Consider the following 24,160-nt stretch of genomic DNA (forward strand, 5'->3'; position numbering starts at 1 on the left):
TTGTGGTCCTTAGCAGGCATTTGTGAGCACAGTTGGAAATGGTCAGCGGGAAGGAAGTCTATTCGTTTTTATGAACTTAACCTATTTATAACCTACCTCTTGCTAAAAAGAGGATTTCAGGCTTCTGACAAAAATACCTACAATACAACAGGATAAAAATAAGTAAATGGAAAATTCAGGAAATAAATGCTTTTAAAGCCTACGGAAATCCTGAGTTTATTGAATCTTTCACCACAGGCACATAGACAGATTTTTCTCCCCTGGAATCCCCAACTAATACTAACCTGAAAGTAATCAACAGCTCAAATGGAAAGATCTATGAAGAAATAATATCTTGGCCTTGGAAGGCATCTTCCTCTGCAGACCTCATTTCTCTTAGGGGTTCATCCTTGTGAGGCAGAGAGGCAGGGATCACGATCTGTATTTTCAACTCTGGCACCAGGGTGTCTTGCCTATGTGAAAAAGGAGATCTGAAACTAATCTTCTACTCCTTCTATCTAGGAAAAATAATTCAGCCCTTTCCAAAGAAAGGGCAAATGGCATTACCCTCAAATCCCAAAGCCCTGGGTACCAACTTGGGACAGAAAGAAACCCCAGGCAATTGGCAGACACCCTCCAATGACACTCATACCAGAAGATGCTCAGTCTTCCCAGATACAGGAGTCTGGAGACAAACCTCCCCAGTCCAGATTTAGGAATCCATAATATGACCATTGGTTCTCTGGGGAAACTATAGCTTAGAGACTAACTTTAAATTTGATCTCTATGTGACTGTATAAAGCTGGTGGTTTCTTCATAAGACACACTATTACAATACACAAAAGATCATTAAAAGTAATGTAAATCTCTATTAATGGGGATTCCATTCATAGAATATACAAACACTTCTGGGGCACCGGGGTGGTTCAGTTGGTTAAGTGTCTGTCTGCCTTTGGCTCAGGTCCTAAATCCAGAGTCCTGGGATTGAGTCTTGAATCAGGCTCCCTGCTCAGCGGGGAGCCTGCTTCTCCCTCTCTCTCTGCTGCTCCCCCTGCTTGTGCTCTCTCTATATACATATCAAATAAATAAAATCTTTAAAAAAAACAACATACAAACACTTCTTAAAATCCTCTTTCTCCAACCCCCTGCATAAACAGAATCTGCCTTACCCCAAGATAACAACCAGTAGCTCAATCTAGGACACTTGTCCTAGAGTAAGACACAGGCTTCAGTATGTTGTGTTGTTCTCTAGGTGATTCCACAGGGCAGCTAAGATTTAGAACCACTGGTCTGGAGGCTTTAGCCAATCTGCCACTCACTTTGTGCTGGCTATGTTGGATTAAGGTTCTGTTCCTCCTCCTTCCATTCACGTATTTACTTATGTTAGCTACCAGTAGCTTCCTGAGCAACCTTTTAGTCCATAGCTTAATATGTTATACATCAAAATACACTAACACTCATTGCAGTGGAGAGTTGTTTGAAATCTCACACTTCCCACTATTTTTGCGGAGCACCTTCTCCTTGCTGCCACAGCCCGTGTTGCACTATATTTAAGTGTTCAGTCTCAACTACAAGTTAAGTGTTTTAAAAGAAAAGAAGAAGGAGCACAGGGGGAAGAAGGAGAAGAGCTGACATGTTTTAGGGCTAACAGCCTGACTTTCTCATGGACAAGTGCTCAGTGCCTATGGGGTCCAACTCCCACACCCTTTACCTACAGTTCATTCTGCCTTCCTCCCAATTCAAAACACATTTGTCTTGTGTTCCTCTCTCTATTTTATCTTAAAATCATCCTAAGTCATGAGCTAATGAACCAGATATATTAATAATATATAAATAACAGATAAATGATAATATCTTAATGAGTTATCCTGCCCAGATAGCAGATCTGCATTTTTTGAAGGCCTTCAATCTCAATCCAAAGGAAGGCTCTAATACTGAAAAGTAGGCACCATGTTAAGGTAGAAAGGGTGATATAAGTTAGGGAACCAGGCAAAGCTCCCTTGAAATCACACCTCAAAGATGGCTGACATTCAAATCAACCTCTGGTTGTAAGTGATGATTCAGTTCCTCATTGGGGAATTGCTCAGCCTCGACCTCACATCTATGCGACCACTCTCTGCTCCATGCTAATTTATCTCTACATGTGTTGGCCTGTCAGTACTTCCACAGCATACAGCACACACATAGTAGGTGCTCACTGAATGTCTGATGAAAAGATAGATACATGAGAGCTCTTCATTCTTCTGCTTTACACAAACACCCCTAGTCTATTAACTGAATACTTATGATGTTTTTTAAAGACCTCCAAAAAAAAATATTCTATTCCTAAATCAAAAGCCCATTATAATGTTAGATGTAGGCTTTGAAAAAAAAAAGTGAAGATAACTATAATAATTCTGCACTTAACTACTTGATGGCTTTTGGAAGTGCTATCCATCCAGAACATCAACCAAACTAAAAAGTGTCAAAATGGTCTCCTAAGAGAATGGAACAATGCCACCTATGAAATCAAAACATATTGAAAACAAGGTTATTAACTGAATAGGATTGACCGTGGGATTCTTAGAGGATAGATGGAAAGTATCAGGTACAAGGAAGTGAGAGGAAAAACAGGAATCACAGGAGATCACCTGGTGATTGACCCCCACCTCCACCCATCCCACCAGTCAGGTAGGTGATCACAGTCTCACTGCATTGGCTGTTTAGAAATGAGCATGTGACCTAATCCCAGCCAATTAGAGGCAGGAAGAATTCTACTGGGGGATTCTTGGAAAGGCTCTCTCTTAAGAAAGAAACAGTGAAAAGACAGCTTCCTTTTCTCTGGACAGTGTCTTCTCTGGGTGTGACACCCGAAGCAACTGCAGCCATTGCAACCATAAGGAAGACAGTCCAGGGGAAAAGTCAACACACCAAGGACTGTTTTGTTTTCAAAGAAAATATATTTCTTTACTCTTTAAACCAACTTAAGGTTCCCACTACCTATAGCTAAAGGTATCCTGACAGAGATAGAATGCAAAAAGGAAAGAATCCCTAGGTATTAATTACATTGGAAATGTTTTGGCAGAGGGGGAGGAGCAAGATGGCGGAAGAGTAGGGTCTCCAAATCACCTGTCTCCACCAAATTACCTAGAAAACCTTCAAATTATCCTGAAAATCTACGAATTCGGCCTGAGAATTAAAGAGAGAACACCTGGAATGCAACAGTGAGAAGAGTTCGCGCTTCTATCAAGGTAGGAAGACGGGAAAAAAGAAGTAAAAAAACAAAGGCCTCCAAGGGGGAGGGGCCCGCGAGGAGCCGGGCTGAGGCCGGGGCGAGTGTCCCCAGGACAGGAGAGCCCCGTCCCGGAGACGCAGGAGCTGCACCGACCTTCCCGGGAGGAAAGGGGCTCGCAGGGAGTTGGAGCAGGACCCAGGAGGGCGGGGATGCCCTCGGGCTCCAGGGGACAGTAACAGAGCAACTGCGCGCCCAGGAGAGTGCGCCGAGCTCCCTAAGGGCTGCAGCGCGCACGGCGGACCCGGAGCAGCTCGGAGGGGCTCGGGCGGCGGCTCCGCGGAGGGGGCTGCACGGCCCCGGGAGCAGCTCGGGGGGGGCTCGGGCAGAGGAAGAGGCTCCGTGCGGAGGGGGCTGCGCGGTTCCAGGAGCAGCTCGGAGGGGCTCGGGCGGCAGCTCCGCGGAGGGGGCTGCGGGCCGGGAGCGCGAATCCACCAGCGCAGGCTCCGGAGCACAGGGCGCCGGGACACAGCCCAGGATCCCGCCTCCCCCGGGACAGGCAGAGGCCGGGAGGGCCCAGGACAGCGAGGACGCTCCTGCCCCAGCTGAGCAGATCAGCGGCCCCGCCCCGGAGCCTCCAGGCCCTGCAGACGGAGTTCCTGCCGGAGCTGAATCCAGGTTTCCAGAGCTGCCCCGCCACTGGGGCTGTTCCTCCTGCGGCCTCACGGGGTAAACAACCCCCGCTGAGCCCTGCACCAGGCAGGGGCACAGCAGCTCCCCCAACTGCTAACACCTGAAAATCAGCACAACAGGCCCCTCCCCCAGAAGACCAGCTAGACGGACAACTTCCAGGAGAAGCCAAGGGACTTAAAGTACACAGAATCAGAAGATACTCCCCGGTGGTTCTTTTTTGTTTTGTTTTGTTTTGTTTTGTTTTGTTTTGCTTTTTGATTTGTTTCCTTCCCCCACCCCCCTTTTTTTCTCCTTTCTTTTTCTTTCTCTTTTTCTTCTTCTTTTTTTTTTTTCGTTTTTTTCTTCCCTTTTTTTTCTCTTTCTCTTTTCTTTCCTTCTTTCTCTCCTCTCTTTTTCTCTTTTTCCCAATACAACTTGCTTTTGGCCACTCTGCACTGAGCAAAATGACTAGAAAGAAAACCTCACCTCAAAAGAAAGAATCAGAAACAGTCCTCTCTCCCACAGAGTTACAAAATCTGGATTACAATTCAATGTCAGAAAGCCAATTCAGAAGCACTATTATACAGCTACTGGTGGCTCTAGAAAAAAGTATAAAGGACTCAAGAGACTTCATGAATGCAGAATTTAGAGCTAATCAGGCAGAAATTAAAAATCAATGGAATGAGATGCAATCCAAACTAGAAGTCCTAACGACGAGGGTTAACGAGGTGGAAGAACGAGTGAGTGACATAGAAGACAAGTTGATAGCAAAGAGGGAAACTGAGGAAAAAAGAGACAAACAATTAAAAGACCATGAGGATAGATTAAGGGAAATAAACGACAGCCTGAGAAAGAAAAACCTACGTTTAATTGGGGTTCCCGAGGGCGCCGAAAGGGACAGAGGGCCAGAATATGTATTTGAACAAATTCTAGCTGAAAACTTTCCTAATCTGGGAAGGGAAACAGGCATTCAGATCCAGGAAATAGAGAGATCCCCCCCTAAAATCAATAAAAACCGTTCAACACCTCGACATTTAATAGTGAAGCTTGCAAATTCCAAAGATAAAGAGAAGATCCTTAAAGCAGCAAGAGACAAGAAATCCCTGACTTTTATGGGGAGGAGTATTAGGGTAACAGCAGACCTCTCCACAGAGACCTGGCAGGCCAGAAAGGGCTGGCAGGATATATTCAGGGTCCTAAATGAGAAGAACATGCAACCAAGAATACTTTACCCAGCAAGGCTCTCATTCAAAATGGAAGGAGAGAGAAAGAGCTTCCAAGACAGGCAGCAACTAAAAGAATATGTGACCTCCAAACCAGCTCTGCAAGAAATTTTAAGGGGGACTCTTAAAATTCCCCTTTAAGAAGAAGTTCAGTGGAACAGTCCACAAAAACAAGGACTGAATAGATATCATGATGACACTAAACTCATATCTCTCAATAGTAACTCTGAATGTGAACGGGCTTAATGACCCCATCAAAAGGCGCAGGGTTTCAGACTGGATAAAAAAGCAGGACCCATCTATTTGCTGTCTACAAGAGACTCATTTTAGACAGAAGGACACCTACAGCCTGAAAATAAAAGGTTGGAGAACCATTTACCATTCGAATGGTCCTCAAAAGAAAGCAGGGGTAGCCATCCTTATATCAGATAAACTAAAATTTACCCCAAAGACTGTAGTGAGAGATGAAGAGGGACACTATATCATACTTAAAGGATCTATTCAACAAGAGGACTTAACAATCCTCAATATATATGCCCCGAATGTGGGAGCTGCCAAATATATCAATCAATTATTAACCAAAGTGAAGAAATACTTAGATAATAATACACTTATACTTGGTGACTTCAATCTAGCTCTTTCTATACTCGATAGGTCTTCTAAGCACAACATCTCCAAAGAAACGAGAGCTTTAAATGATACACTGGACCAGATGGATTTCACAGATATCTACAGAACTTTACATCCAAACTCAACTGAATACACATTCTTCTCAAGCGCACATGGAACTTTCTCCAGAATAGACCACATATTGGGTCACAAATCGGGTCTGAACCGATACCAAAAGATTGGGATTGTCCCCTGCATATTCTCAGACCATAATGCCTTGAAATTAGAACTAAATCACAACAAAAAGTTTGGAAGGACCTCAAACACGTGGAGGTTAAGGACCATCCTGCTAAAAGATAAAAGGGTCAACCAGGAAATTAAGGAAGAATTAAAAAGATTCATGGAAACTAATGAGAATGAAGATACAACCGTTCAAAATCTTTGGGATGCAGCAAAAGCAGTCCTAAGGGGGAAATACATCGCAATACAAGCATCCATTCAAAAACTGGAAAGAACTCAAATACAAAAGCTAACCTTACACATAAAGGAGCTAGAGAAAAAACAGCAAATAGATCCTACACCCAAGAGAAGAAGGGAGTTAATCAAGATTCGAGCAGAACTCAACGAAATCGAGACCAGAAGAACTGTGGAACAGATCAACAAAACCAGGAGTTGGTTTCTTGAAAGAATTAACAAGATAGATAAACCATTAGCCAGCCTTATTAAAAAGAAGAGAGAGAAGACTCAAATTAATAAAATCATGAATGAGAAAGGAGAGATCACTAGCAACACCAAGGAAATACAAACGATTTTAAAAACATATTATGAACAGCTATACGCCAATAAATTAGGCAATCTAGAAGAAAGGGACGCATTCCTGGAAAGCCACAAACTACCAAAACTGGAACAGGAAGAAATAGAAAACCTGAACAGGCCAATAACCAGGGAGGAAATTGAAGCAGTCATCAAAAACCTCCCAAGACACAAGAGTCCAGGGCCAGATGGCTTCCCAGGGGAATTCTATCAAACGTTTAAAGAAGAAACCATACCTATTCTCCTAAAGCTGTTTGGAAAGATAGAAAGAGATGGAGTACTTCCAAATTCGTTCTATGAGGCCAGCATCACCTTAATTCCAAAACCAGACAAAGACCCCACCAAAAAGGAGAATTACAGACCAATATCCCTGATGAACATGGATGCAAAAATTCTCAACAAGATACTGGCCAATAGGATCCAACAGTACATTAAGAAAATTATTCACCATGACCAAGTAGGATTTATCCCTGGGACACAAGGCTGGTTCAACACCCGTAAAACAATCAATGTGATTCATCATATCAGCAAGAGAAAAACCAAGAACCATATGATCCTCTCATTGGATGCAGAGAAAGCATTTGACAAAATACAGCATCCATTCCTGATCAAAACTCTTCAGAGTGTAGGGATACAGGGAACATTCCTCGACATCTTAAAAGCCATCTATGAAAAGCCCACAGCAAATATCATTCTCAATGGGGAAGCACTGGGAGCCTTTCCCCTAAGATCAGGAACAAGACAGGGATGTCCACTCTCACCACTGCTGTTCAACATAGTACTGGAAGTCCTAGCCTCAGCAATCAGACAACAAAAAGACATTAAAGGCATTCAAATTGGCAAAGAAGAAGTCAAACTCTCCCTCTTCGCCGATGACATGATACTCTACATAGAAAACCCAAAAGTCTCCACCCCAAGATTGATAGAACTCATACAGCAATTCGGTAGCGTGGCAGGATACAAAATTAATGCCCAGAAGTCAGTGGCATTTCTATACACTAACAATGAGACTGAAGAAAGAGAAATTAAGGAGTCAGTCCCATTTACAATTGCACCCAAAAGCGTAAGATACCTAGGAATAAACCTAACCAAAGATGTAAAGGATCTATACCCTCAAAACTATAGAACACTTCTGAAAGAAATTGAGGAAGACACAAAGAGATGGAAAAATATTCCATGCTCATGGATTGGCAGAATTAATATTGTGAAAATGTCAATGTTACCCAGGGCAATATACACGTTTAATGCAATCCCTATCAAAATACCATGGACTTTCTTCAGAGAGTTAGAACAAATTATTTTAAGATTTGTGTGGAATCAGAAAAGACCCCGAATAGCCAGGGGAATTTTAAAAAAGAAAACCATATCTGGGGGCATCACAATGCCAGATTTCAGGTTGTACTACAAAGCTGTGGTCATCAAGACAGTGTGGTACTGGCACAAAAACAGACACATAGATCAGTGGAACAGAATAGAGAATCCAGAAGTGGACCCTGAACTTTATGGGCAACTAATATTCGATAAAGGAGGAAAGACTATCCATTGGAAGAAAGACAGTCTCTTCAACAAATGGTGCTGGGAAAATTGGACATCCACATGCAGAAGAATGAAACTAGACCACTCTCTTTCACCATACACAAAGATAAACTCAAAATGGATGAAAGATCTAAATGTGAGACAAGATTCCATCAAAATCCTAGAGAAGAACACAGGCAACACCCTTTTTGAACTCGGCCACAGTAACTTCTTGCAAGATACATCCACGAAGGCAAAAGAAACAAAAGCAAAAATGAACTATTGGGACTTCATCAAGATAAGAAGCTTTTGCACAGCAAAGGATACAGTCAACAAAACTCAAAGACAACCTACAGAATGGGAGAAGATAGTTGCAAATGACATATCAGATAAAGGGCTAGTTTCCAAGATCTATAAAGAACTTATTAAACTCAACACCAAAGAAACAAACAATCCAATCATGAAATGGGCAAAAGACATGAACAGAAATCTCACAGAGGAAGACATAGACATGGCCAACATGCACATGAGAAAATGCTCTGCATCACTTGCCATCAGGGAAATACAAATCAAAACCACAATGAGATACCACCTCACACCAGTGAGAATGGGGCAAATTAACAAGGCAGGAAACAACAAATGTTGGAGAGGATGTGGAGAAAAGGGAACCCTCATACACTGTTGGTGGGAATGTGAACTGGTGCAGCCACTCTGGAAAACTGTGTGGAGGTTCCTCAAAGAGTTAAAAATAGACCTGCCCTACGACCCAGCAATTGCACTGCTGGGGATTTACCCCAAAGATACAGATGCAGTGAAACGCCGGGACACCTGCACCCCGATGTTTATAGCAGCAATGGCCACGATAGCCAAACTGTGGAAGGAGCCTCGGTGTCCAACGAAAGATGAATGGATAAAGAAGATGTGGTTTATGTATACAATGGAATATTACTCAGCTATTAGAAATGACAAATACCCACCATTTGCTTCAACGTGGATGGAACTGGAGGGTATTATGCTGAGTGAAATAAGCCAGTCGGAGAAGGACAAACATTATATGTTCTCATTCATTTGGGGAATATAAATAATAGTGAAAGGGAATAAAAGGGAAGGGGGAAGAAATGTGTGGGAAATATCAGAAAGGGAGACAGAACGTAAAGACTGCTAACTCTGGGAAACGAACTAGGGGTGGTAGAAGGGGAGGAGGGCGGGGGGTGGGAGTGAATGGGTGACGGGCACTGGGGGTTATTCTGTATGTTAGTAAATTGAACACCGATAAAAAATAAATAAAAAAAAATGTTTTGGCATTAAAATGGATGTGTTGACTCAACTTTGGTCATATTGATTTTATACGATAAAAGGCATAGATGTATGATTTATTATATAGTACATAACAGGATCAGAAGTGGTGTGAGTCACCACGTCTGCTCTCTGTACAGGTCTTTGTCAATAAATTTGAAAATGAAATTGTTAGATAAGAGAAGAAATTGATTCTGCATATGTGTATAAAGAACTTCCTGCGTGCTACTAGCATTTTACCAATCTATCCCCCTCAGCCAGAATAGGAGACTTTTGCTCCTAATTCTATCCTGACAACATACAGTTCATTCCACTCACACTTCAGAGCAAGATCAAGAAGCTGAGTTCTCGGGGCATCTGGGTGGCTCAATCAGTTAAGCATCTACCTTCAGGTCAGGTCATGGTCTCAGCGTCCTAGGATCAAGCCCCACATGGGGTTCTGAGCTCAGTGGAGAGTCTGCCCCTCCCCCTGCTTATGCTTTCACTCTCTCTCTCAAATAAATAAATACAATCTTAAAAAAAAAAAAGAAGAAACAGCTGAACTCTCTCCCTCCAACGCTGTAGAGGCAACGTGTATGTGACAATGCAGAAAGCAGTAGTTCAGAGAATACGAGGCCATGAAGCTACTGCTTTGCCTTAGAAAGTCATCTAAGTTTTCTGCCCATGTTACTTCGCAGGAAATGAAACTATAATCTATTCAAAGAGTTTGTGTTATTTTTAGCCAATCCCAGCTACCCACTTCAATCTGTTCATTTTTAAAGGTTTATATGGGTTTTAGCATTTGCTTTGGAATATCATTCATATTATAATATATGATGTGGTAATCTATAAATAAAATAACCGACCAGAAAATAGGTCTGAAGGTCAATTAGAGTGTTATATTAAATAGAATTACTTTTTGAAAGTTCTCGATTTTTGCACTTTTAATGACTCATTCAGAAAAAAAAACTAGTTAGGGCACCTGGGTGGCTAAGTCAGTTGGGTGGCCAGCTCTTGATTTGGGCTCAGGTTATGATATCAGGTCCTGGGATTGAGCTCTGCTTTGGGCCTCATGCTCAGTGGGGAGTCTGCTCACCCCCAGCTCACACATGTGCCCATGCACACTCTCTCTCTAGAATAAATATATCTAAAGAAAAAAAAAGAAGAAACTACATTTAAGTTTACAATGTTCACACTCTGACTATAGCTACCATGCAGCTCTACATTCTAAAATGATGTTTCTCATAAAGTACTTATTGAAATCTCTATTAGTTTCCTATTTCTGTTGTAAGAAATTACCACAAACTTTGTGGCTCAAAACAACACAAATTTAACATCTTATAGTTCTGCAGGTCAAAAGTCTGAAATGGGTCTTAGTTAAAATCAAGGTATATGCAGGATTGTATTTTAGAGGTTCAGGGGAGAATCAATTTCCTTGCCTTTTGAAGCTTCTGGGAGCAGCTAGCATTCCTTGGCTCATGACCACATCACTCTGACCTCTGCCTCTCTCATCACATCTCCTTCTCTGACTCTGACTCTCCTGCCTCCCCCCTATAAGGACATATGTGATTATATTGGCCCCCCTAGATGATCCAGAATAACCTCCCATCTCAAGATTCTTAACTCAATCACCTCACTAAAGTCCTTTTTGCCATGAAACATAACAAATTCACAAGCTCCAAAGATTAGGACACAGACATCTTTGGGGAGCCACTATTCCACCTACCACAAAATCCATCACAAATAGGAGAGGTTTTCCTCTACCTCATCTGACCTGAGAGTATTTAGAAAACTGTTATCAATTAATGTTGATCCAGAAGTTATTACTGGTTGTGAGTGACTAGGAGATATCTCTGTGACTCCAAGAAAAAGGTGATGAGCAAATAAAATTCTAGTGCCAGACACTACTCAAACACAGTCTTCCCATAGTGGGAAGAAAGAAAAAAAAAAAAACAGCTTGGACAATTTGTTCCTTCTTTGGTTTTCAGGAAACTCAGTGCTAAAAACATGTTGATAGAATGAATTTATCAGAAAAGGAAGTGACAGTAAAAGGTAAGACATATCTGGAGAAATGGTAAATAATTATAAGAAAAACTCTGATATGTTAAAAACAAAACAAAACAAAACAAAAACAAAACCTCAGGACTTACGGGAATCACTTTTAAAAGCATAACAAGTGGGCAGCCCCAGTGGCGCAGCGGTTTAGCGCTGCCTGCAGCCCAGGCGTGATCCTGGAGACCCTGAATCGAGTCCCATGTCGGGCTCTCTGCATGATGCCTGCTTCTCCCTCTGCCTGTGTCTCTGCCTCTCTCTGTCTCTATGAATAAATAAATAAAATCTTTATAAAAAAAAGCATAACAAATCACTAAATTGGTATCTCTAATTTAAAAATACTTAGCTATGCATGGGGGCTGGAATCAGGAGGCAGGATAGGAGGACCCCCTTCCACATTTCTGTTTTGCCCTCTAATAACCTACTTTTATTATAAAACTCACCCTCCCCACACTGAAACTTTATGAAGTGGGTTCTGCTCTAATCAAAGAAAGGCACCACTCTGGCTTTCCTCTCTGTCCCCATGCAAAGTGCCATGAACAGAGTAGGTGCTCAGGGAGGTTTGTTGGATGAATTAACCAGATCAAAAGGACAGTTCATCAAAGAAAAGTATTCCTCCTTAGACCACAAACCTTTCAAAGTTTTACCAAGTCTAATTTCATCTTTAAAAAAAAAAAAAAATCCTGAGGTGCCTGAGTGGCTCAGTTGGTAAAGAATCTGCATTCAGCTCAGGTCATGATCTTGGGGACCTGGGATTAAGTCCTGCATGGAGCTCCCTGCTCAGCGGGGAGTCTGCTTCTCCCTCTCCCTCTGTCCCCCACCCCGACTCATATGCACAAATGAACGTGCTCTCTCAAATAATTAAACAAAATCTTATTTTAAAAAGAGCTTATTTTAAACTACACAATCATGCAATAACTTGACACAGTGATTTTCCTGCTCTGCACTTGTATTAATGTACTCACCCTTTCTCACCACTAATCTAAAAGTTTTCATGAGAGAGGAGAATGATCTTTAAGAAATCATATGCAATAAGATTCGAAATTGGATATTTCAACCAAGGCACCATAATACACTAGCATGATATTCCAGAGCAAAGTTCCAGACCAACATCCAAATTTCCAATGAAATTGCCAAACACTAGTTATGTGACTTTTTTTTTTTTTTTTTTTTTTTTTTTTTTTTTTTAGTTTTTTTTTTTAGTTATGTGACTTTTAAACCTAACCTCTGCTGGGGTGCCTGGATGGTTCAGTGGCTGAGCATCTGCCTTCAGCTCAGGTCGTGATCCCGGAGTCCTGGGATCAAGTCTTGCATCAGGCTCCCGGCAGGGAGCCTGCTTCTCCCACTGCCTATGTCTCGGTGTCTCTCATGAATAAATAAAATCTTTTTTAAAAATTTTAAAAAATAAACCTAACCTCTGCTGCACTGAAGGTTGTAAAAGGGGCTGTTAAAGACTAAGAGAATTTCAGAGAGGGTATTTCTTTAGAGAAGAGATCATCTTACCTCAAGTGAAGAGAGTAAGGCCTCAAGGAATCACCAGAGCTTATAGCATCTCTCTAGAAAAAGCCAAAAGGAGAGACACCAAGGAGCTTCCCTGCTGATGGGGAAGAGAGTGTCAGAGGTGAGGTCAGCCTGCACCCATGGAGCCTCTCCAGGATAATTCGGGCCATGCCCGAGAGACAGCAAGTACGTAGGTGTCTGGACACTGACTGCTAAACTGAGACTGTATCTGCCAACCAAATAAAACCTAAGAAGAAACCGAAAAGTAACAAGCCTGCTGAGCACACACTCAGAAGTGGGGGAAGAATTTCCCCTAGGAAGCAAATTCTACAGGGACAGAAGGTAACTCCATATATTTGTTTTCTGACTGCAGACCATTCACGCTGCTTGTTCAGCACACTGGTTACTCATGTCTTCTCTCCATTTGGAAGTCCTCCCAAAACCAATAGTTGTCTTCCAGCTGGGAAGGAAAGATGGAATTCCTTCCAAAAACTAGGTAACTGTGCTCTCAGTGGGCAGCTGGAGACTATTTGGAGGCTGGCTATTTAAGAGCACACTAAATATAAACATCTAAGAAAAAACTGATAACTTTTCTGAAATGAACCATCCATAAACATAACCAGAAAGTCCATTTTGCTCCATAATTGATGCCAAGAAAGCAAGCTGCCACCTTAAGAAAATAAAAGGAGGAGAGGGGGGAGGAAGAAAGAAACACGAGTGACTCTTACCCAGGCCCTGATTCTGCTGTTCCCACTCGATAGCGTCTGGCACCTGGTAGGTAGCTCCCTCCAACGGGCCCAGATTTTCCTGCTCCAAGCCAGGTTCTTGAGACGTGATGCCAGGGAGAGTAAACCCAGGCAGCTCAGCATCACCATCCAAGCTCTCATCCAGGGTCTCTCCTTCTTTATCTTCTTCATCTTCTTCCTCATCTTCCTCTTCTTCCTCTTCCTCCTCCTCATCCTCTTCATCCTCATCTTCTTCTCCCTCTAGGAAAAAAAGAAATCACCAAGAAACACAAAGGAACACAGTAAATGCCTACATATGAATCTTTTGAAATGACCCAAACACTACAAAATAATTGTAGTTGACTTTTTCAAACAAATTTCATAGCCAAAGTTGGGTGATGTGGGCCTTGCAAGATCATGTGCTCACCATAGGTGTATGGTGTCAGATAATTAGTACAGAGCATGTGTACATGGAGTCACAGTTCAGGAAATATAAATTTTTATTAGTTTATATTTACGAAGGTACGAAACATCCCTTCCCTTTTTCTGCTGGAGGTCACTGAAGATGTACCCACAATTTCATATCCAAAATATATAAAGAAATTATAGAACCCAACCCCTAAGAAACAAATAATCCAGTTTAAAAATTAGAAGACTTGCACAGATATTTTTCCAAAGAAGATATACAGATTGCCAACAGACACATAAAAAGATACTCAGCATCACTAATCATCAAGGAAATACAAATCAAAACCTCAATGATATCACCTTACATCTGTCAGAATGGCTAGAAACAAAAAGATGAGAAAAATAAGTGTTAGTGAAGATGTGGAGAAAAAGGAACCTTCATGCACTGTTGGTAGGAATGCAAATTGGTATAGCCACTGTGGAAGACTTATGGAGATTCCTCAAAAAATTAAAAATAGAAATACCATATGATCCAGTAATTCTACCCAAAGAAAATGAAAACACGAATTCAAAAAGATACATGCAGCTCTATGTTTATTGTGGCATTATTTACAATAGCCAAAATATGAAAGCAACCCAAGTATCCATGGACAGGTGAATGGATAAAGAAGTGATACACACACACACACACTCATATATATATATATATATGTATATATATGTATATGTATATATATGTATATATATGTATATATACATATATATGTGATAAACACACATACACACACACCACAGAATGCTACTCAGCCATAAAAAGGAGTGAAATCTTGCCATTTTCAATAGCACGGATGAACCTAGAGGGTATTATGCTAAACAAAATAAGTCAGACTGAGAAAAACAAATACCATATAATTTCATTCACATGGGGAATCTAAAAAACAGAACAAATGAATAAACAAATAAACAAAAAGGAGAAACAGACCCATAAATACAGATAACAAACTGATGGTTGCCAGAGGGAAAACACATGGGGGTTGGGCAAACAGAAGTGGGAGATACAGGCTTCCAGTTACGGAATGAATAAGTCACAGAGATAAAAGGCACAAAATCGGAAATACAGCCCATAGTATTGTAATAGCATTGTATGGTGACAGGTGGTAGCTACACTTGTGGTGAGCATAGCATAAAGTATAGACTTGTGGAATCACTAGGCTGTACAGCTGCAATTAATGTAACATTGTGTTTCAACTATAATTTTAAAAAAGGGGGGTGGAATGCCTGCCTTTGGCTCGGGGCATGATCCTGGAGTCCCGGGATCCATCCCTGCATGGAGCCTGCTTCTCCCTCTGCCTGTGTCTCTGCCTCTCTCTCTCTCTCTGTGTGTCTCTCAAGAATAAATAAATAAAATGTTTTTTAAAAAATCTGCCCATGAGAAAGTACACTAAAATACTAACAGAATTTCAAGAGTGTCCCAATCCTTTTGTATCTTATAATACTAAACAAAAAAATTCATTATTTTGGCACAATTTTCCTTCTATTCTCCTTCCATATCAGTGAGTAGAAGATGTTAAATGAGAGGTACATATATCCACTCCTGGCTCCTGTTGGAAAATTGACCCAAGAAAGTAGAAACAACTACATCAACATTCTCAATTCAATTCTAAAGGAGATTAGGAAATAGGATATTGATCGAAGGCAGTCAGAAAAGCACACTTGAAAAAAATCATTATTATTATCATCATCCTAAGAATTAAATTCACAATTTGTCACATTCAATGCTTCAAGCAGAGTGAATTGAGGAAACAGAAAGTCCCCAATTTTACTTTGCTTCACCAATTTTAATTTTCTAGGAATACTTCAAGGCTCCTCCCTCACCATGGATACACCCTGAAGCCCCAGATGAGAGCTCACAAAACTGAGAACCTTCCCCTGGTCTCTTCTCTTGGCTCTCCACTTGAAATGGTGGAGAAGGGAAGAGGGAAGATCAGAGCTACACAGGAATTCCGACACTCTCTTTTTCTGCTTCTAGACAGTATTCTCCATACAGATTCCTTTTCACCTGTTGTTTACAGAGGTTTTTTTTAACTTTTAAAAAATAGTACATCTTATCTTTTTCATTCTTATAAAAACTTTAACTTTGTAGGACTTAATACCTCTCACTATTCCAAAAATTCAATGACTATTTCTCAAACACCTAGTTCCAGACAGTAGGAATAAACCAGTACCGTCTCTGCCTTCCTGGAGCGAATATGCCACTCAATGAGACACACAGCTCACAACAGATGATACAACATTACACTCTGATTAAAACTGGTAAGACTGTTGGGGATTTACCCCAAAGATTCAGATACAATGAAACGCCAGGACACCTGCACCCCGATGTTTATAGCAGCAATGTCCACAATAGCCAAACTGTGGAAGGAGCCTCGGTGTCCATCGAAAGATGAATGGATAAAGAAGATGTGGTCTATGTATACAATGGAATATTACTCAGCCATTAGAAACGGCAAATACCCACCATTGTGGATGGAACTGGAGGGTATTCTGCTGAGTGAAGTAAGTCAATCGGAGAAGGACAAACAGTGTATGTTCTCATTCATTTGGGGAATATAAATAATAGTGAAAGGAAATATAAGGGAAGGGAGAAGAAATGTGTGGGAAATATCAGAAAGGGAGACAGAACATAAAGACTCCTAACTCTGGGAAACGAACTAGGGGTGGTGGAAGGGGAGGAGGGCGGGGGGTGGGGGTGAGTGGGTGACGGGCACTGAGGGGGACACTTGACGGGATGAGCACTGGGTGTTATTCTGTATGTTGGTAAATTGAACACCAATAAAAATTAATTTATTAAAAACAACAACAACAACAAAAACTGATAAGAAAAAAACTGATAAGAAGATGGAAAATGTCAATCTCTGCTTTTTTTGGATGGGGAGATCAAGGAAAACTTTTCTGGTAAGGTAAAGTTTGAACAGAGATTATATCAAAATAATGAATTCTATTGTTTAATTTAGGTCAATATCTACAGGAGCATTCCTGGCAACAGGGAACAGAAGGAACAGCAGAAACAAAAGCCTTGGGATGCCTGGGTGGCTCTGGGGTTTAGCACCTGCCTTCATCCCCGGGCGTTATCCTGGGGTCCTGGGATCAAGTCCCGCATCAGGCTCCCTGCATGGAGCCTGCTTCTCCCTCTGCCTGTGCCTCTGCCTCTCTCTCTGTGTGTCTCTCATGAATAAATAAATAAAATCTTAAAAAAATAAAAAGAAAAGAAACTAAAGCCTTGATGCAGATGTGTGCTGTGTTCAAAGAATGACAAAAACTGGGCTGGGAACAAGAAGGGATAGGAAATGAGGTGGGAGGGGTAAGCAGGGGTCAGATCTGACACATATCTATAAGGAATGACTGGCTGCAGGGTGAGAAACAAGCTATATCAGAGCAAGAGACAAAGCAAAGAGACCCATTAGGAGGGTATTTCACAACCAGGGAATAAGATGATGGTGCTTTGGACAAGGATGTAGTTCTGGAAGCAGGAAGAAGTGATCAGATCTGGGATGTAGTGTGAAGGTAATTTCAAAGTAGAGCCCTACTGATAATTATGATGTGTGATGTGGAAGGAAGATTCCACTTTATTAAAGATGGAAACTAAAGGGTAAAGAATAAAATCAAGAATTTTATTTGAGACAGATTGTGTGATCCCTATGCCTACAACTTCCAAATGGAAATGCTGGAAGCCTAATGAAGATCAAAGCTAGAGATAAACATCTAAGAGTCATCAATTTAGAAATAATATTTACAGCCTGAGACTGGCTGAGATCATCAAAATAATGAGTCTGGGTAGGAGGAAAAGTGGTCCAGTCCAAGCCCTGGGCAATCGGACAATTAGAAGTTGGCCAGCAGAAGGAGATCCAGCAAAGGAGATACAGAAGTGACCACTGAGGTGGAAGAAAAACCAAGACAAGTGTGGAGTGGAGGGAGTCAAGGGAATAATAAAACATTTCTGAGGGCCTGAGTAAGAAACTGAGAATGTCCCTCTGGTATTGTCATTACCGCTGGCTTCGACACTGTGGAAGTGATTAGTGATTTGACCAAAGCTGTTTCTGTGGAATGGTAGAGGTAAAAGCAAGACTAGAGTAGTTGAAAAGAAAATAAGAAAAAAAAAAAAAAAAAGAGAGAAAAAAGGGAGTAGATACAGCAAATATTAAAAACAAAAAAACCTACAAAAACTTTTGAAAAAAAGAAGAGGGATGGAAGAGGGCAGCTAGAGGAAGATATGGGGGTCCAGGGTAGCTTCTGAAAATAGGAGATACTAGAATTTGCTTGTAAGTTGATGGGTAAGATCTAGTGGCAGGGGGGTAATGATGACTCAGGAGAGAGGGGAGAGGGCTGCTGGGGAATGCTGGAGATGAGGTATGGCAAGGGGTTGTACACATGGACTCAAGCCACACCAAAGTACTATGACTCTGTGATTTTGGACACGTTACTGTACCTCAGCTTCCTCATCTGTAAAACTGGGGTTCTTCCTACCTCTCGGGGCTGTTGTATGGTTACATGAGTTAATATATAAAGTACTAAGGACTAAGCTTGTCTCATAGTGGCCACTGTATAAGGCTGTTTCTTTCTTGTGACTGAGAAGGGATGGGATCCAGTGCACAGGCTGGCTCAGACACCTCCTCCACTGCAGTGGGCACGAGTGCAGGCAGAAGGATAGATCTGGTGATGGGAATATATGAAAGTTGTCTTCATATTACTTTTGTTTTCTCAGTCAAATAAGAAACTAAGAAGGAAAAAAAGAAATGTTGGTGTTTGGAGGTGAGAGGAAAAAGTGTGAAATAGTCATCTTGGAGAATGGGCAAGTGAATTCCCCAGGGAAATGTGATAGGACTGGCAGGCAGCCCTATGGGCCCACCTGAGATGGGACATCATAAATTTAAAGTGAGACAGGCTGAGGGGGTTGTGTTTTTCTCCAGCCACATTCAGCTGCTTGGGTTCAGGCATGGGTGGTAGAGTAGTGTAGGCAGAGAGATTTAACCAGCAGCAAATTTTGCTAGAAGAGTTCAGTGGCGGAGGGATGTGGTTGACTGTGTGTCAAGGAAGTGATTAAAGATGGACCAGGTAAGGACACCTGGGTAGGTCAGTTGGTTAAGCATCTGCCTTCAGCTCAGGTCATGATCCCAGAATCCTGGGATTGAGCCCCGCCTTGGGCTCTTTGCTCCATGGGGAATATGCTTCTCCCTCTACCTACCACTCCCCCTACTTGTTCTCTCTCTCTCAAATAAATAAATGAAAATCTTAAAGAAAAAAAAAAACAGATGAACCAGGCAAAGGGTTCACAGTAATACAAACTCCCACAGTAACACAAGTAAGTCCTGGGGATATAATGTACAGTATGGTGACTATAATTAACAATACTGTATTGCATACTTGAAAGTTATTATGAGAGTAGATCTTAAATATTATCACCACAAAAAAAAAATAGTATTTATGGGTACCTGGATGACTCAGTCGGTTAAGCATCTGCCTTTAGCTCAGAGTCCTGGGATCAACTCCCTTGCCAGCCTCCTTGCTCTACAGGCAGTCTTCTCCCTCTGCCCTCCTCCCACTCATTTTCTCTCTCTGTCTCTCTCAAATAAATAAACTCTTAAAAAATAGTATTTATGGGATGCCTGGGTGCCTCAGCAGTTGAGCGTCTGCCTTCGGCTCAGGGCGTGATCCTGGAGTCTTAGGATGGAGTCCCACATCGGGCTCCTTGCATGGAGCCTGCTTATCCCTCTGCCTGTGTCACTGCCTCTCTCTCTCTGTGTGTGTCTCTCATGAATAAATAAAATCTTGAAAAAAATAGTCTTTATGCGAGGAGATGGAAATGTTAACTCACCTTATTGGGGTAACCATTTTGTAATATATATGTATATCAAATCATCACATTGTGTCCCCTAAACATATGTTGACATATGTTATATGTCAATAATATCCCAGTAAAGCTGGAGGGAAAATAAAGATGGACCAGGGACTCTAATTAAAGAGAAGCTGAGGAAGAAGTTGGACAGAGAAAAAAGTATAGGGTCACTGGAATTTGGAGAAAACTATCAGGGATCATCACAACTATTTGATGGCTTTCCTGACTTTCCTCCTGCAGACAGAAACTGGCCATAGACTAAAAAGAACGTATCTTCATTTTTAAAGCACTATAAAATCATTTTCAGCTGCCTTTTCCTTCCACAAACCTAAACGGGTTGTACTTGATGGAATGATTGTGACAATATGATACTGGTCCCCTAGGAACACAAAGGTAAAGCCCTTGAGTTTTCAGCTCTCATCAGTGAACTGTTGACCACTGACCACTACCACTTACCAAGGACAACTTCTACTTGACCCACAATAAGCTCAGTTAATTCCTCCCCCTTAAAGTATAGAGCTGTATAACCCAGCAATCTCACTTCTCGGTATATATCCAAAGAAAGCAAAAGCATTATCCCAAAGAGATATCTCTACTCCGGTGTTCATAGCCACATAACTCACAATAGCCAAGGTATGGAAACAACCTACATGTCCACTGACAGATGAATGGATAAAGAAAATGCAATACACATACAATAGAATATTATTCAACATTTAAAAAGAAGGAAATCCTATCATTTGCCACATGGATGAAACCGAAGGACATTATGCTGAGTGAAAGTTCGACAGAGAGAGACAAATACTACATGGTAGTACTTATAGGTGGAATCTAAATTTTAAAAAAGTCTAACTCATAAAAACAGAAAGTAGAAAAGTGGTTGCCAGGGGCTACAGCATGGAGAAAACAGGGAAAGATTGGTAAAAGGGTACAAACTGTCAGCTCTAAGATGAATAAAGTCTAAAGGTCTAATGTATAACATGGTGACTACTACAGATGATAACACTATATTGTATCACTAGGATTTGCTAAGAGAACAAAGCTTAAATGTCCTCACACCAAAAAAGTAAATATGTCAGGTGATGGCTGTGTTAATTAATCCAATGGTGGGAGCCCTTTTACAATGTTATGCATCTACCAAGTCACCAAAATGTACACTCTAAATACAATTTTATTTCTCAACTATATCTCAATAAAGTCAGAAAAAATAGGGACCCCTTCGTGGCTCAGCAGTTGAGGGTCTGCCTTTGGCTCAAGGCATGATCCTGGGGTCCTGGGATCAAGTCCCACATCGGGTTCCCTGCATGGAGCCTGCTTCTCCCTCTGCCTGTGTCTCTGCCTCTCTCTCTCTCTGTCTCTCTCTCTCTCTTTCTGTATCTCTCATGAATAAATAAAGTCTTTTCAAAAAAAAGTCAGAAAAAATAAGGCATAGAACTAAAAATAATGAAAAGGACATCAAAAAGTCAGGCTGCACATCAGCAAGCCATGGCCAACAAACTGATCACTACCTTCCTGAGGTGGTTTGAATGACATTGCTTAGATCAACATGTCTCATAATCTCTCCCACACTCACCCACCCTGGTAGAGCCTTCCGTCTCCTCCTCCCTGTCCTGAAATGCCCAACATGAGATGTTTACTCCACATCAGAGGAGTATTCTCTTGGAGGATTCCTTTCATACTGGGAAGGAAAGAAGGGCCCCAACTGCCATGGGAGATGAGAAAGGAAAGCCTTCCCCTTATACCACCAACCCCACCCTTCAACACAAAGGAACTTAAAAGGTTTACTATTATGTCACTTTTAGTACCTGAGGAATCATATTGCAAGCCTGAGGAGATAGATAGTTCTAGAAAAAGGATGTTTCAGGAACTGTGCTGAGAAGACAGGAGGAAGACAAGCCTTACTGGAGTGAGGCTTTTAGTATAACCTTATTTCCTCCTTATCTTTGTCAACCTGAGAATTTTCTTATTTTGTAGGAGCCTATAATCATCTTGTAGCTGTTAAACACCTGTAATAGGATGTCACCGGTACCCTGCTGCAATTTTCTGTGGAACGATCAGTAACAAAAAGATATGATCACCTTTCCAAATATTACCAAAGTAATGTATTTTATTGCAGTTTGACCCAGAAAGGTGGAAAAGTACTGGATAAAAGGAAAGATGATCTTGTCCTCTGTTGTGTCACCAATGATGAGCACAGTGCTTGGCCATCAGGAGTGTTCAAAAAGTATTTGTTGAACAGATGGACAGGTGAATGAATGCATAAACAATGAACTAAATGCAGGTTTTTAACAATGGGGTACATCTAAAGAAACACAGAGTAACAACTAATAAACAATTAGTAAAACATTCTCCAAATAATCTTGCAGCAAGCACAAAGGCAAAATATTAAGAACAACAGGTGTGGAGGTCACTTGATGGAATGAGCACTGAGTGCTAGATGCCACTGATGAATCACTAAATTCTATCCCTGAAACTAATAATACACTATATGTTAGCTAAATTGAATTTAAATTTTAAAAAATTTTTAAAAAGAACAATAGGTACAAAACAAACTGGAGTTGTATACATTAATTTTCCGTTCATAAAAACTAAAGAGAGGGCAGCCTGGGTGGCTCAGTGGTTTAGCGCCACCTTCGGCCCAGGGCGTGATCCTGGAGACCCGGGATCGAGTCCCACATCAGGCTCCCTGTGTGGAGCCTGCTTCTCCCTCTGCCTGTGTCTCTGACTCTCTCTCTCTTTCTCATGAATAAATAAATAAAATCTTAAAAAAAAAAAAAAAAAAAACTAAAGAGAAAGTCATCTGTATTTCAGCCAGTCTTTCAACTAGTTACACCCAAGAGCAACAATGATGTCATGAACAGCTCTGAACACAGAGGGCAATGATATGAAATAAATATTCAACAAATAATTGTGCCAAAAACCATAAGGAGACCACTGATCCAAAAAACTGAATCTAAAGGAAGAACTAAAATAAAATAAAATAAAATAAAATAAAATAAAATAAAATAAAATAAAATAAAGAACTCATTCAAATTATACTCCCATGTTGTATTTAAAGGTTACAGGGTAGAGCTTTCTGAGTTTGGTAATTCTATTTTCGCCTATTTTATTTTATTTTTTTATTTTATTTTCGCCTATTTGAATCCTAAATAAGCATGCAGACCAATATAAAACAAACACACACACACACACAAAAAAGGGCACCCCCGGTGGCACAGCGATTTAGTGCCGCCTGCAGCCCGGGGTCTGATCCTGGAGACCCAGGATCGAGTCCCGTGTCAGGCTCCCTGCATGGAGCCTGCTTCTCCCTCTGCCTGTGTCTCTGCCTCTCAGTCTCTCTCTCTCTCTGAATAAATAAATTTTAAAAAATACTTATTTAAAAAAAAAACAAACACGCACACACACACACACAATTATTTCATATTAAAATAACACAGAAAAAGAAAAAAAAATGAACCTCTAAAAGAAGGAACTGCTTTTGGTTTACCAGATATAACAGATACCAAGTAATAGTGATCAAAGACTTAAAAATTGTATTTCTCCTGGGAATCTCCAAAAAACACTGCAGTCCTGGTAAGAAAGGTTCACAGAGTTCAGCCTGAAAATTTCTTCAAGTTGTGTCTGTCACCTGGAATGGAAAGTACATCCTCACAACTAATGCTTCCTTATTCCCAGGATGACTTGACACGGATTACTTCATAACACCAAGGATTCGCAGTGACACTAACAGCAATCAAGTGGGCAATAATGACAGTTGAGTAAGCACCTCTAGTGACAGACAACAAATCCTCCCACCACTTCACACTATTCCCACTCCCAAGCACGACACACATTACATAAACTCCCTTTCGCTCTTGCTGAACCAGCACTAGCTAAGGGTGTCCCACTGCACTCAGGATGCCCAGTCTGGCATTGAGTGAGCTCCCTGGTCATGGACCTAATGGATTTTTTTCATAGTCTTCTTACTAAGATCAAGTCACATGTTGGCATGGCCACCGTTGAGAATTCTGACACCTAACAACAGTGAAAACCTGACAGGTGTCCGCCAAAAAAACGAACACAGGTGTTTGCAACAGGGATGCAGACGTGGTTCGAGGTCTCATTTTTGGGCTTGATGTGAACTGAAACTATAACATAAAAACTGTAAAACATCAAACAGAGATGTCAGGTAAGTGCCATACGGCTAAGAGACGCTCAATGATATCAAGCAGGGAGTGTGTCCACAGCTTCCACAGAGAAATGTCCTATTGCAAGTGGCAGGAAGAAAAAAAGATATGTCTAGACA

The 24,160-nt window shown here is 41.2% G+C and overlaps 1 protein-coding gene across 8 annotated transcripts in view; it reads right to left on the bottom strand.

Moving 5' to 3' along the window:
• The window catches only part of ARMH4 (armadillo like helical domain containing 4), a 164,513-nt gene that overhangs the window by 72,250 nt on the left and 68,103 nt on the right, over positions 1-24,160 (bottom strand). For 7 of the 8 annotated variants that reach the window (XM_038544812.1, XM_038544816.1, XM_038544814.1 and 4 more), the window contains one exon: positions 13,578-13,835. In XM_038544812.1, the coding sequence (XP_038400740.1) occupies positions 13,578-13,835 (258 nt within the window). Of the gene's footprint in view, positions 1-318; positions 453-13,577; positions 13,836-24,160 lie in introns of those variants that run through there. The other variant, XM_038544819.1, reaches the window with a different exon arrangement.

This window comes from Canis lupus, chromosome 8 (assembly GCF_011100685.1).
Source record: "Canis lupus familiaris isolate Mischka breed German Shepherd chromosome 8, alternate assembly UU_Cfam_GSD_1.0, whole genome shotgun sequence".
Taxonomy (NCBI): Eukaryota; Metazoa; Chordata; class Mammalia; order Carnivora; family Canidae; genus Canis; species Canis lupus.